The sequence below is a fragment of the Brassica napus genome, chromosome C5 (genome assembly GCF_020379485.1).
Source record: "Brassica napus cultivar Da-Ae chromosome C5, Da-Ae, whole genome shotgun sequence".
NCBI lineage: Eukaryota > Viridiplantae > Streptophyta > Magnoliopsida > Brassicales > Brassicaceae > Brassica > Brassica napus.
Window position 1 is genome coordinate 27071048 of NC_063448.1, and position 15358 is coordinate 27086405.

Sequence of the window (15358 nt, forward strand, 5' to 3'; positions counted from 1 at the left end):
TCTTCTTGATCCTTCTGTGATTTATCTTGGATTTATGTTTAGGGCTTGTGAACACTTTGATATCTTCAAATCTGTGTTTCTGTATATGGCTTTGATTGTTTGTGTTGATTAAGAATCCATGTATGTATTTTGAGTGATCTGATGGAGTTTTATTTTGGGATTACGTGGTTAATAGTTTTTTTTAGCTGATTAATATCTAATGAAGCGTTGTTCATTTCCTTGCTGATTATTTGTTACGATGCTTTGTTCCGTTTCTCTTTGTTTAGTTGTGATTAAATAGTAAATCGAGCCTAAGATTGTTCTCCCTCCGACTTTGGTTTTTCTCCAGAGCTCTATAAAGATCTCAAGTAACTTCTTTGATCAAATTCATGTAGTTTAGTTTTCTTACAATGCTTCTGTGATTCATTTAGTTTTCTTCTTTCTGAATTGTACTGCAAATTTGGCTTAATTGGGAGGTTTTTACAAGATAGGTGGTCATCATTGTAAGGAAGATTATGGTGTGAGAGGCAAAGAACCAAAGGATAGAGTTCAGATCTACACTTGGAAAGATGCCAATCTTTGCGAGCTAACATATTTGGTATGTCTTTGTTGTCTATAATCTATTGTCGTCCTAATCAATTCTTGTTTCCAAGAGTTTTTTGTTCCTTTGCTCTTGACCCAATTCCTTTCCAAGTACTTTTTGAACTTTTGTTATACAAGAGAACATAGTAAGAACCCGTGGGAAGATATTGTTCTTGTGATACATACATGTCTTTACTGTTTTCAAAGAAAGCTCTGTTTCTTCTCTTGCTTGTTTGTACTAGAAAGTTTCTCTGTTCTTATTGTTTGCAAAGTTCTGATTCTTCTCTTGCTTATGTACTTGATTCATCCTTACAAGATCTGGTCCGTACTGTTGCTTTAGTTGTTAAATTGGATGAATTGATATTGTTAACTGGTACTATCTTGTTGATATGTGTATTGTCTTGGATGATCTTTTGTTCTATGATCATATGATTTTCTGATGTGATATAATGATGTTCAGAAATAAGCTGAGTACGAAGAAGAGGTTGAAGAGGAGTCTGAAGAGGACATGATCTGATTTTCGAAGAAAGAAGCTGGGTACGAAGCTGATTCTATGGTTTTAATTTCATAAACTTGCTGATAATATAAAACTATGTATGAGTTATTGATTATATATTATTGTGAAACATTTTCTCACATACATTTTCTTCCATCGCATTTGATCCTATGATTTGAAATTTTATAAACTTGCTAAAAACATAAAATGTGTATGTGTGAGATTATATATTATTATGCAATATTATTAATATATGATAATGAGTCAACTCATTAAAACCATTAGCCCATTAATTTAGATGAGTTGTGGATTGACCCAATCCATTAGGTAAATGGTTTAGGTTTATCCATAATCCATAGTTGGTTTGGTTTTTATGGATATGGGTTGGTTTGGATTGGTTTATCCATTTTGACACCCCTAGTTGAGGTTAAGCTTGGTTTGGTTTGTATTGGGTTAGTTCAATTCGGTATTAGTTCGGTTCAAAAATAATTAAATTACAAGAAACTAGAATGAGAAACATAAACTTTGTCTCGGTGTACTAAATTTTATCCAGTTAAAAAATCATTAAATAAAACAAAACTATCTGGTCAACCATTATCAACCACGCTATTTGTAATGATTTATCACAAGTATTAATTACTCAAGTTTTTCATGAGAAAAGTCGTTATTCTGAAAAACAACATGATGAATGAATCAAACAATACTAAAAGCTGAATACTAAGTGTTTTTACCCTGTCCACGTTGGAAGGGAAATTCTAGCCAATCAGATTGCAGGTTTGGTCCACGTCATTACGATATGGTTTGGGCTTTTGTTGTTTATTTTTTAAATCGCAGAGTAAAAAAATGGGCCTAAACCCTGAGTCCCACCGTTTGTTATAGACCACGAACATAACGACTGGCCGCGACACGAAAAGTCCGAACATGAAACGATTGTAATTAAGCTTCTCCATTAATTTCTATACCAACCCCTTCCTCTGCATTACATTTAATTTCCTCTTTTTCTACCTAAAAAAACTTCAGAGATATCTACACTATAAATAATGAGGATGCTGTGATCAAATCTCTTCCATTCAATTAACCTGCAACAATGTTGACCTCTCATCTCCTCTCCTGCTGTCAGATTTGAAGTCCGGTTGTTCTCCGCAGATGGTGGTCATGCTCTTGATTAATGAAATGTTTGTCCTCCTTATCTTACCTTTTGTTTTTTTAATCAGTGGGTTTGATGTTACGAGAACCAAACCGCTTCAAATTTTCAGATTCATCAATAGCTATTCGCTTCACCTAATCGACATTACATACGGAGCTCTTTAAGTTTTGTTGATATGAATAATTGATGGCACTGACAAATACAGAAAACAGAATTGTCTTTTCATTCTTGATCCATAATTCATCTCTATCAAGGGTAAATTTACAAAAACAGAACTGTTTTTTTCCTTCTTTTGTGAATCTCCAAGAAAGAAAGGAATCTGTGTGTTATACAATCATGATTGATCTTCGGCGGACTCTAGAGTTAAGGTTGAGCTAAATATAAGCAATTTGTTTCGTCGTTTCTACTCTCTAATATCATCAATACTTTCAATGATTTGATCTCTCTGGCAGAGAAAAACGAGTATAGTTTCCAAAGGGGAGGAAATATAAACCTGACCAACTCTTATAGAAAGAGGCTGTAGCTCTACGCCAAGCATGTGCTGCTGTTTTGGAACGTTCATATATTCGAAATCAGAATACTGCTGAGCTCTTTATTGGTCATAGTGACAACATTGATGACGCTGAGGCTTAGAACACTTACAAGGTTAGATTTTTGCAATCCTTTTGTCTATTTTCTTTTGTTACTGTTCCTTGAAGAAGTAATCTCTCTTTCAACAACTCGATTTTGTTTTGTCTAGGAAATTTTTGTATACATATCATCTTTGTAAGAGACTGATTTGAAGATCTTTTAAATGTATAGTACATAAAGGTCTCAGTGTTGTGGGACCCTTGATCATCGTTGAAAAAGTGAAGGTATACACATTTATAACGAGAAGATTTTCCATTGATATATTGAATTATATCTTTGCTATATAAATGTTTATAGTGTACCTGCAGGGTCCAAAGTACCAGCAGATTGTTTTTTTTTTTTGAAAAAAGGGCTAATACCAGCATATTGTTAATATTGCTTAGGTGATGGATCTACGAGACGTGGTCAGGTCGTGGAGGTTGATGGCGAGAAACTATTCAGGTATTCTAGATTGAATTCGACACTACACCAATGCAATTGGCTGTACAGGTTTGATGTCCTCAATAACTTATTTTCTCTTGGTTTCATGTTTTTGAAGGAACATCTGAAATTGGCACCGTTCAATTCCCTGAAGAGGTATTTACTATGAAAGTCTCTTCTTTTAAGCTTTTCTTAGAACCAATGATTGCTTATAATGTTTTGTTTAATCTTTTCTGTTCATTGTACGATTTCAGGTACTGAAAACACATCTATGACAAGACATGCTTGGGCGCATTTTTAACTGCTCAAGAAAGCCAATTGATAACGGCCCTCCTATTTTTCCTGAGGCATACCTTGATATTTTCTGGTGAGTGTTGATTGTGCTTCATTGTCTGACCTCTGAAACAAAAAAAAATTGTTGTTGTTTTAAGTTGTGTCGGTAATACTTATAGGAAGCTCAATAAACCCCAGTGAAAGCACTTTTCCTGAAGAAATGATACAAACGGGTATTTTTACCATTGATGTCATGAACTTATACTCTTCCTTGAAGATGTACATGAGACCATTCATGAAGGAATCAACCTTGGTGAAGACATCAATGTCTCTATAGTCAGGGATACCAGCTGTGCTAAATCCTCATTTCTAAGGTACTAGTTCTCACTGGATATTAATTTCTCCTGTTTTATATTTTCTAAAACATGTCCGCCCCTCAGTGTTGCATTGTTGATGCATGCACACCGCAGGCTTAGTGCCAAGTTATGTGTATACATCTAGGAAGTGGCTACGCGCGGTGACATATGTTGACCGTCAGTAATATGTTGTTTTAGCTTTTTCTTAACTCACGTCTAATCTGTGGCTGAGTTTTACAGTTTAGGTATGCGGTATTCTGTGCCTATATGAGGGTAATTGTGGGTATGGAGGGATGAATTTAAGATAATTGGCGTGTAACTTATGTGAACGGAAAACAGGACATTCCTTTTTTTCAAACTGGCATAGACTAAAATATTTGTATAAATATGCCAATCTTTGTTGTTGGGGAAAGAAGTGTTCATATGAATGAGTTCTTTTTGTATGATTTATTTTTAACTGTGACTATAGGTTGTTGCAATTTAAAAACTTCATTGGCTCAGCTTTAATTGGAATGTTCACTGATATTCATGTATTTTTCTTTTATAATTGTTTCTTGCAAGATCCAACTCAGTCACACTGATATTTTTTTCTTATTATTTTTCTATTACTTGAACTTTAAAGAAGATGTGGAACGTACTACATTAGGAAGAGATAAACTTTTTTTAAAGAAAAAAACATATCAAAATTATATCACAACAAGAAACTACGAAGTTACAAAACTAAAGGGATAAACTGACACAACATAAGCTAAACACGTATCTAACTAAACATAAGTAAAGACCAGAGAAAAGAAAACACATAAATAGAAAAAAATACCACAATAACAAAAAGTTGAGTATTATTAACCATATAAAAAACGATTGAAAACATATAAAAGGTAAAACACACATCATGTAAGGAATAAACCTCAAAAATAGAAAGGTATAAATGAAGATAGAGATAGGCTTATACAGTAAAAATTCTACAAATTAATGATGTTGAGATTATGGTATTTTATTCATTTATAGAGTTACTAATTTTGTATAAATTTCATGTTAGATTTTCTGTTTTACAAGATGTGTTTTGTATAAATTAAAAAAAATTGATTTTACCATATATGCATTAATTAAATTTCTTTGATGTATATAAAATATGTTTTAAAAGTGGTATAAGTAAAATTTCTCCTTTATAGAATTTAAATGTAGTTTAGATTAAATTTTATTAAATATTATCAAAATATATTGAAGTGTTAAGAAAAGTAAAGATGAATTACATTGTGAATATAAAACAAATAATACAATTTTTTATTATACTTATATAAATATTATGTATATAAATAATTAATTTATGATTTTAATGAACTATATATTTACAAAAAAAAATTCAAAACTTTTGTTATTTATTATTTTATCAGTTTATGTCATATTTTAAATCGATTCAATTTGAGAACAAAAAATATTATAGTGTTTATAAATTTATCGATTATTAATATATAGATTTTCTACTGTATTTAAATATACAATAAAAAATATGCAACCGAAAATGAAATTTAATAAATATATTTTATTGTAGGTCCATATTTGTGCGGCAGACTATATTGGATGAGAAACAAATACTTTCATAAAATTATTTGCCATTAAAAAGTGGAAAGAAAATTATTTTGGTAACAAATATTAGTCCTAAAATATATAATGACTAGGAAAAAACATTACTTAACCATATCTAATATTGTTCAATAACTAATTAAAAACAATGTAGAAAATTAGTTATAGCCTAAACACCAATAATAAGATTTTACTTTAATAAATCCATCAATATTACTCAAAATTTTAAATAAGAATTACCAAAAAATAAAAAATAATATAATATGCAGTCAATGAAAATTAACGACTTGGATGAAAAAATCACGTCAGAGTAATTTTCGCATTTGGAATGTTAGTAATGCTACTCATTTTCTGTTTTGAGAATTGTATAGCTATTGTATAACTCTCTAAACCTAGAAATTGAAAATCATTTAATAAAAATTTATAAAAATAATCTCAAACAAAAGAATCCACATAATAATAAAAATAAAAAGTAACAAATTTAAAAATATAAATCTATTGTATAACTTTAAACCTTGAAATAAAACAAAAATGATGAAAGTTATTTAATAAAAAATTTTAAAAATAATCTCAAACAAAAATAAAAATAATAAATTCAAAATATGTAAACCGCATCGTGTCCGGTTTTCGAACCCTGGTTCAAGAACATATACGAGGGCTATTCTACCACTAGAGTAAAACACATTTTGAAAAATTTATGGTCGACATATTACATATTAATCGACAGCCGGAAGCCACTGCTTCTACTGCTTGTGCCCATGACCGGCTTGCAGCAGACCTAAACATAAGAAATGTATTTTTAATTAAAATTAGAACTTTTCACTTCCACAATTTTTCAAAAGTCTTTTGATAAATTATTCTATTCACAGATTTACAATGCCCAACATATCAACCAAACGATGGTACAATCAAATAAAGACTTACACAGAGTCTGTACCCAGCTATGCCAGTATGTATCTTTTTTATATAAATAACCATAGTTTGGTATATACTATAATTTAAGTTAACTAATTTAATTTTTACCAATTTCAGGTTATTTCTTTCCTATGGTCCACATCGCAGTTTATGTTCTTCAAAAGACTTGATCTCCTTTTTACATTACTTATGATTACTTAAGCTACTCTTTTAGTTTTTAAACAATTGCATAAACTTGATATTCACCAATTTTTCCATCATTTTGGAAAATACAATGCTCTCATTCCAAACAAAAACATTGAACCTTATAATCGGAAAATTTATAACTATCAACGCACTTTTCCGCACGTAGCGCGGACAAAGACTAGTAGCCTTAATTATAGAATACTCAAGTTGATGGGGATTACAAATCCTAATTTTGGCTTTTCTGATCAAATAAATCAGGAACCTAGTTTGTGTGACTTTGTGATGATTACGAAACCCTAAATTTGGTATATGTTTATAAACGTACACTTGTCTTAAATCTTACATCAATAATCTTAAATCTAGCAAAATAGTTTAGTTTAACAAATCACAGATACTCAAAAAAAAGGAAAAATACTCAGCCACATGGGATGACAAAAAGTTTTTTTGACTTTTTAACAACTGGTCTTTAGTTACGTTTTCACAAATAATCAAAAACGGAAAATAATGAAGTAGACAATAAGTTACTTTCCATTTTTTTGCAGCTGCACTTTAGTTAGTTTCCTGTTCTGTACAAGGAAAAAGGAAACTTCGAGAAGGTCAGTATTTACCAGCGGTAAATTATAGAGACAACAAAAAATGGAAAATGTGTAGTGTTTGCTCTATAAATACTTCTCCTACGTATCTACTCTCCTTACAATTCCATCTTGTTTTTTCCATCGTTTTGTTTTCCTTCCCTCTACTCTGTTATTGTTAATGGGTATCTGCAACCAGATGACGGAGACTTCAACCTCAAGCAACCCTGTGTTGCCTCTCAAGAAGCGCAAGAGACCTGTCGATGACACAACAGACAATGTCCTCGCTGTTGCCACAAAAAAGGTTGCACCTTTAGGGAATTCAAAATACAAAGGAGTAGTTGAACATCATCGTAACGGTCACTGGGGCGCTCAGATATACATTGACCACAAGAGGATTTGGCTAGGAACTTTCAAATCTTCTGTTGAAGCCGCCATGGCTTACGATAGCGCATCCATCAAGCTCGGAAGCTTTGATGCTAATTGTCACAGGAACTTCCCTTTGAATGCTTCCACGGTTCACGAGCCGAACTTTCAAAAAGGCTACACAACGGAAGCAGTGTTGGAGATGATCAAAGACAGTTCTTACCAACAAAAGTTTAAAGATTATCTCAGTCTCCCTTTTCATAATGTCGCTAGTATCAACTTAGTTGGATCAGAACGAGTCCAAGGAGATCAAGACTCAACCCAGTACTGTTTGACATGCGCAGAGCTATTTCGGAAGGGATTGACTCCAAGCGATGTTGGAAAACTTAACCGGCTTGTGATACCTAAGAGGCATGCAGTAAAGTATTTACCTTTCATAAACGAGAGAGAAGAGGGTGAAATAGTAGAGGACGTTGAGGTTGTGTTTTTTGACAAAACAATGAAACAGTGGAAGTTCAGGTATTGTTACTGGACAAGTAGTCAGAGCTTTGTCTTCACCAGTGGATGGAAACGTTTCGTCAAAACAGAGAACTTCGTTAACTCTAAGCTAAAAGAAGAAGAAACCAAATCAGTGGAGAACAAAGGAGGGTTTATGCTCTTTGGTGTTAAGATCCAATAGCTACTTCGATTTTATTTAATGACTTCGTTAGAGTTTGTTTCTAATATAGAGTTCATAATGTACTTTTTTGAATTGCAACAGTTAATATACTGATTTAGTTGGAAACAAGACTTTTTCAAATCAAATCTTCTTTTATAGTCGCATATAACCAAAAGAAGAAAAAAAAAACGGAAGGAGAAATCTCAGAAAATAGCTTAGAAAAAAAAAATCTCAGAAATATAAAATTAAAACTTACTAATTATTTTCTTAGCGTCTTGAAAAACTAAAAGTTCATTATTGATTGGTAAATAAAATCTAAACTGTTGTCAAAAAAAAGAGAAAAAAAAAAAATCTAAACCTTTTTTTCAAATTTGTTTTTACAGTAGTTAGCTTATATATTTAATTTTAGTTGAGTGGTGAATTAATAGTTTAAAAACTTCAAAGAGTTAAATACAAAGAAAAATATCGAAGCTTTAATAAAACAAAAAAAAAAAAAAATTTAAAATAATTTTCAACTTTAAAATTTAAGCTGAAAAAAATCTCAGCTGATAACAAATACTTTATTTAAACAATGAACGAATTAATAGTAATAATCTATATTTGGATCAATATTTTCAATAAGAATAAGAGAAACCGATTATAATATTAATTATTAAAATTATAAAATAAATACAAGATAAACATAATTATGATATTATCGGTATATATTGTTAATATATATTTATTAATTAAATATTCAAATATTCAGTTAAAAAAAAAAACAATGAATGAATCGTAATCAAGCCATTTTAGATCCATTGAAAATCAACTATTGAACAGTTGACTTTTGACATGTTTAAAATGGGTTGATCAACAAAAGTATGTTATTTTTATTAGTTCTGATTTAAAGTTGAAAATTAAAATAGTTTTCCTAAATTCAAAAATTTATGTGCATATAATTTTAATGATTCAGATAAACAAATTAGCTTTTGGGTTTTTGCATGAAAAGACCTAGTTTATATACAAGTCGCATATACGAAAAAGAAATGGACAGGGAAGCCTTAAGAATATAAAATTAAAAATTTTAAGATTTATTTTTTTTAACAAAAACTTAAAGTTCTGTATGCTCTCAAAATTCGGTAGGACATTATTAATTGGACAAATCTCCAAAATAGCACATTTCTAAGTTTATATCAGAAAAATAGCACTCAAAAACTAAAATGACAAAAATAGCACATTTCTAAGTTTATCCTTTGAAAATTTTAATTTTTTTATTTTTCAAAATTTGAAATCTTATCCCCAAAACCTCATTTCTCAACTCTAAACCCTAAACCCTAAACTCTAAACCCTAAACCCTAAACCCTAAACTCTAAACCCTAAACTCTAAACCCTAAACCCTAAACCCTAAACCCTAAACTCTAAACCTTAAACTCTAAACCCTAAACCCTAAACTCTAAACCATAAGTTTGTGACTTTTGATAAAACATTAAGTGCTATTTTTGTGACTTTTGACCTTGAGTGCTATTGGAAACAAAAACTTGATTTAGTGCTATTTTTGTCTTTTTCTCTTATTAATTTGTTAATAAAATCTAAAGGTTCTTAAGACGCAGCATATTGAACTTTTAGTTTACATAAGTTAGAGCTGATGATACTTTGATTTGGGAAATTACTACGCCTATACACACTTTTCAATCTCTTATTATACAAATAGATACTTCTCACAACACACTTTTGTTGTGTATAATGTCTTATTTATCCATGAACTAAACTAAATCAATCTTTTGTGAATCAATATTTACTCCACTTTCTTTTTATCCTGTACCTTTTCAGTTATTTTAGAACTAAATTTGCTTAATTGTCATCTTCTATGATAAGTCATTATTTTAATTTATAATATTATTTAAAATTGTATTTTAATATATATTTTAAGATAAGTAATAAAAATTAACCTATTCTACCAATATATATACTATTATTTTTAATATATCTTTAATATATACATTTATCATTATATTTGAATATTTAATTAATAAATATATATTAACAATTGATATTAACAATATATACCGATAATATCATAATTATGTTTATCTTGTATTTATTTTATGATTTTAATGACTAATATTATAATCAGTTTCTCTGATTTTTATTGAAAATATTGATCCAAATATAGATTATTACTATATCAAAATTAAGATTAAAGGTAAAGCATCATTGAAAATAATCATATTCCTACGTAAATTATGTCATAAAATATAAATGATGTACTTATGTTAAATATTTTTCATATATTTAATATTAAACAATCATATTCCTAACCTAAAATAAATTACTTTGTATTTGTACATGACAGAAAATCAAAATTACAAATGATGCTAATAATGAATTTATCCGTAAAATCACAAATGTTATCAAACTAATATATTTAAAACCAAAATAGAAAATATTATATAAACTACAAAATGAAATTTAACTAAAACTATTTTAAAATATATGGAAGCATGAACATCTAGGATTAAAGCTTAAAATAACACTAAAATTTTGACAAATAATAAACATAATATAAATATAATATAAGAGAATACAGAGATAATATTTTATAGTTTATTATTTTTTTGTGTGTTTGTCTTACTATTTTTAAAATCTAAATTCTAAGAACATATAATGTTTATTTGCTATTGTTATTTTATTTCTGTTTTATGAGTTGTGATTGTTTATAATACTTAGTGTAGGTCTAGGCATTCGGGTACCCGTTCGGGTACGGATCGGTTCTTTCGGGTATCGGGTTTTTCGGGTTTGGAAATTAGGCCGCATTCGGGTATTACAAAATTTCGGGTCGGGTTCGAGTCGGGTCCTCCCGGGTCCGGGTGAGTTCGGTTCTGATGTAAAAGAACCTGAAAATAACCGAATAACCAATGTATGTGAAATGAGTTCGATAATAGTACCCAAAGTAACCATATTACCTGATTCAGTTCAGGTATTTTGTATCCAAACTACCCAAATATACCAAACAATAACCAAAATATTCATTAGATACGGTCTTGTTTGAGTATTTATATCCAAGTTATCATATTTTATCTGAATATACACAAAAGTATTGAAAATAACTAATATATTTAATTTATAATTTAAATTTAAATTCTTAAAATAATTATACATATAATTATAAATAATATTTTTAAATGTATATTTACATTTCAGATATTTTCGGATACTCATTTGGTTCTCGGTTCGGATCGGGTTGTGTACCGGTTCTTCGGATACATCAATTTAGGACCTATTCGGTTATTTACACCGGGTCCGATCGGGTTCGGGACCCTGATTTTTGGTCGGTTTTGGGTCGGTTCTTCGGTTCTGGATATTTTGCCCAGCCCTATTTAATGCCATTGGATTTGTTTTCAGTCCATAAATACAATGAGTGCTTAATTTCAAATTCAAGTTTCTTAATTTGGGTATTTCTTTGGAAATATTTTTGATCCAAAATACATCCTATAAATAAATCTATGAAACAAAAAAAAAATTAATACATTGATTACCAATATGATTATTGAAATTTTTAATTTTCTAATTTCAATTTAAAATTTGTATATAATTTAATTATTTATTTTTTTACAAAAAATAAATATTATAAGTAAAATTATTAGGTATATATATTAGTCTACACATGGTGCAGACCATCAACTAGTTAAATATGAATATACATAATCGTGTTTATGTAAGCCATAACGATAAATTGGTATGATTTTTTTTTTTAATTTATAAGAATAATAAATTTCCCATTATACTGAAAATTATAAAATTAAAATATAAATAGCAATATTCTCAAATAGCCAATTTTTAACTTTTTCACGAAAAAAACCTCCAAAGAGGAAAATGACCAAAAGAGATTTCATTGAAGAGGCAATAGACTTTTATTTTCCTTGATTTATAGATATACATATATAAATAAACTAGGTGTCTTCCTGCACTATGTGCAGTAAAAAAATTTAAAATATTTTTTAACAGATAAATATAAATTATATTTTATTAATATTGTAAATTTTCTTTTTCGTATCAATATTTTAATATAAATTTGATTTAGTTAAACATAAAAATTATATTTAAGAATATGCATGTATATATTTGAAATTATAATCTTAGATAGATTTTTTTATCTATTTATTTTAATTAAATATATTAAATAAATTTATAAAAATTGCGTAATTACCAATAATTAAAATTAAAAAATATTTATAAAATTTGTAGATATATAAGAAAATAATGATTTTACGATTAAATTTTTTATTATTTTCTAAAAAAATTGTATACATTTTTAAAAATTTTAGAAATAAAATTGTATACTTTAAAATTATATAATTAAATTATATTTCGAAATTTATAATGCCATATTTGAATATATTTATTTTAATGATGATTTATGAGTTATTCTCATATTCTAAAAAAAATTCCAAAAATATATATTGACATTAAATGTAATATATGAGTTATTACCATATTTTAAAAAGTTTTCCAAAAATATAAATTAACATTAAATGCAATTGTCCATGTCATATTAAGGTATAAGACATGTCATCAATTTCAGTAGTCATGTCATATTTATTTTGTGAAATTGATTGTAGAAAGGACATGTGGCAAAATCATTTCGCAAATATAGTCTAGGGATAACAAAAAGTTAAGAAAATAAAATAAAAAAAAAAAAATTATATAGTTTCGAATTATATGTTTTCAAATTCAAATTTTTATAATTTTTTCGAATTTGTCTTCAATTTGTTTTTTTGAAAGTCAAAAATTCTTTTTGAAACTATTTTTAAAATTTTATTTTAAAAGTTTAAATATTTAATTTTTATTTCTTAAAATTTTAAACTCAACCCATAAAACCCCACCAAACTCTAAACCTAAGTTTAGATTTTTTTATTATTAATCCTAAGGATATAAATGTATATTTACCATTTTGTGAAACCTCTTTTGATCAATTTTTTGGGGTTTTTTTGTGAAAATTAATTAAAAGGACTATCCTACGAAATTTATAAACTTGATGTAATATATGGTTTTAAGTTCCCTTGGATGATGGATCATTTGACACAGTCAAAATTCAGACGTTCCTATTTGGTATAAACTTGTTACGTTAAACCAAATGCAAGCTCGTGCTCAGTTTTCTTGTTCTCTACCATTTATCTCAACTACCTTGTTGAGCTTGTTGCAATTGATTCAAGCCGAATCGAAGCTCTTATTGATGTATCAATCACTCGTTTGTAACCTCACAAACACTCAAGATACTAAGCGATTAAGAACTGTGAAGAAAGCAATAGAGAGACACAAGATTGATCACCCAGAGTATCTCTCAGATGTGGATAATTAATCCCTCGAGCCAGACTTAGTCTAGCAAATCCAGTAGAATAAAGGACACCACTCGCAATCAGAGATGGTGAAGAATCAAGAAGTCTTTGTCGTCTCTCTCTCTCACTCTGATCTTTTCTGAGTCCTAACTTACTCTCTAGCTAATACCCTTTTATATGAACCAAGGGTTTATAAGTCTAATCGAGAGTAAGTGTTAAACCGGATGAACAAACCTCTAACCAGCCTAACATACTCCTAATTAACCCAAGTAACGGATAACAACCTAAATGACTAACCCACAAGTAAAAGCTCAGCTCACATATAAGCATACCTTTTCGTGAATGGAAATCCATGTATATGTACTTAAACAGGTTTTGAATTCATCAACTTCCAATCACGTGAAAGTCCGAGATTTGATTTTCTTGTACGGTAAATCTAGGTTGGATAACCCATCTATGCTGTGAACCTCTAACCAAATTTCATTTACATAAAATGTTTGATGGACCAGTTGAGTCTATATATCATTTTCTTTTTGATGTCTCTCATCCTTAAAATTTTAGGCTTTATCAGACTATATGTTTCTTCTGGGTCATTTCCTAAATACATTTATTTACTAAAACATAAATTTTCTGTTTTGGAGGAGGAAAAAAATGGTTCTGTTGGAACCAGAATTCGACACTTTCCCATAAATCATTTGATACATTTGGAAAGAAAAAAATGATTTTTTTAATGGTAAAAAACACTTCTCTGGTCAACACTAATTTGCGATTTGCTTCTCTGAAAGCAGAATGTTGGAGAAAGGCGAATCTTAAAGAGGAAGAGGAAAAGGATCCCAATGATTCTCAAAACAGACTTATTGAGGCAGGCTCCCCTTTGGATACCCCAAATTCCGACTTGTCAAATTGATGCCTCATGGATTGATAAAATTCCGGTCAGTGGCTTATGATAGAGTCTTAAGGACCAGCGTTACATACTAAGATGGAAGGATTACTGTATGCAGCGACATGTGTGAGAAATATGCAAATCCCCATGATTCGTATTGAGACTGACTATTCATATTTAGTGGATATGACTACAAACCCCGTCGATTGGCCGATCTTCACTTCTGAAATAGATGTGTTTCACCTTTTCCAAAAATATTTGGGAGTGTGAACTTAATTCATATCCACATGAGCAAAAACGTATGTGCGAATTTATTAGCAAAGTAGGCTAAGAACATAGGCATTACATTTTCCCATATAAACTAGAGTCGGTCAGATTGAATTGTTTGAGAAAAAAATTTCTCCTCCGATAAAAAATTGGTTTAATCGTGTAGGCGTTGACAAAAAAAGTGTTTGATAGACTTTCCAAAACCCATTTTTAACACTGAATTTCATTTATTTGAAGAGGTCCAACATAGTGCAATATAACAAAACAAATTGTGGGCAGAACACTCGAAACAAATGTAACAACAAAAGCGTTAAAAATAGTAAAAGATACCAATAGGTACCATCAAAGTCTCGTATAGAGCACTCCAAAAGAGACAAAGCGGATCTTACGGAGAGCGAGCAGAGGCATGAAGGGGATGAAGGCCCATTAAACATGCAAGTAGAAGCTCATACGAGGGTCATAACCTTGAGGGTGATGACATGATTTAACCAAATCAAACCACCGCAGGCTACTAAACGTGCGCAGCATCACAACATTAATGATTCCCAACTACATCAACTGCCAATCATTTTCTCATGAAACCTCATAGGAGGATGAAGACAAAAATCTTAATCTGAGCTTAAGGCTAAATGAAAACCCATGAGTGATAAATTAGAGAACTGCAAGATCTTCTTTTATCCACAGTAGCAGCTTTAGAAGAACGCAACATGATCCAAAGTCCGGCTCCCA

General features: G+C 29.7%; 1 protein-coding gene and 1 long non-coding RNA gene across 9 annotated transcripts; both read left to right on the forward strand.

The window, feature by feature from the left end:
- The first annotated feature begins 1698 nt into the window (after positions 1-1698).
- Positions 1699-4491, forward strand: LOC106412151. 8 transcript variants are annotated; one of them, XR_002657277.2, is made up of 8 exons: positions 1703-2232; positions 2512-2572; positions 2657-2849; positions 3006-3058; positions 3218-3275; positions 3373-3410; positions 3509-3621; positions 3707-4491. It is a non-coding gene; the product is annotated as an uncharacterized LOC106412151 (long non-coding RNA). The 8 variants fall into 8 exon arrangements; XR_002657275.2 differs by having other exon boundaries at positions 1699-2232; positions 2512-2849; XR_002657273.2 differs by having other exon boundaries at positions 1709-2572.
- A 2473-nt stretch (positions 4492-6964) lies between these two features.
- On the forward strand, positions 6965-8532 carry LOC106413229 (AP2/ERF and B3 domain-containing transcription factor At1g50680-like). The gene has a single exon (XM_013854043.3). It carries the CDS (start codon positions 7322-7324, stop codon positions 8183-8185), a length of 864 nt encoding a protein of 287 aa, XP_013709497.3. The 5' UTR covers positions 6965-7321; the 3' UTR covers positions 8186-8532.
- Positions 8533-15358: the final 6826 nt, after the last annotated feature.

Bases quoted from the DNA above. Each gene is read 5' to 3' on its own strand.
- LOC106413229 (XM_013854043.3), top strand. From the start codon at position 7,322: ATGGGTATCTGCAACCAGATGACGGAGACTTCAACCTCAAGCAACCCT.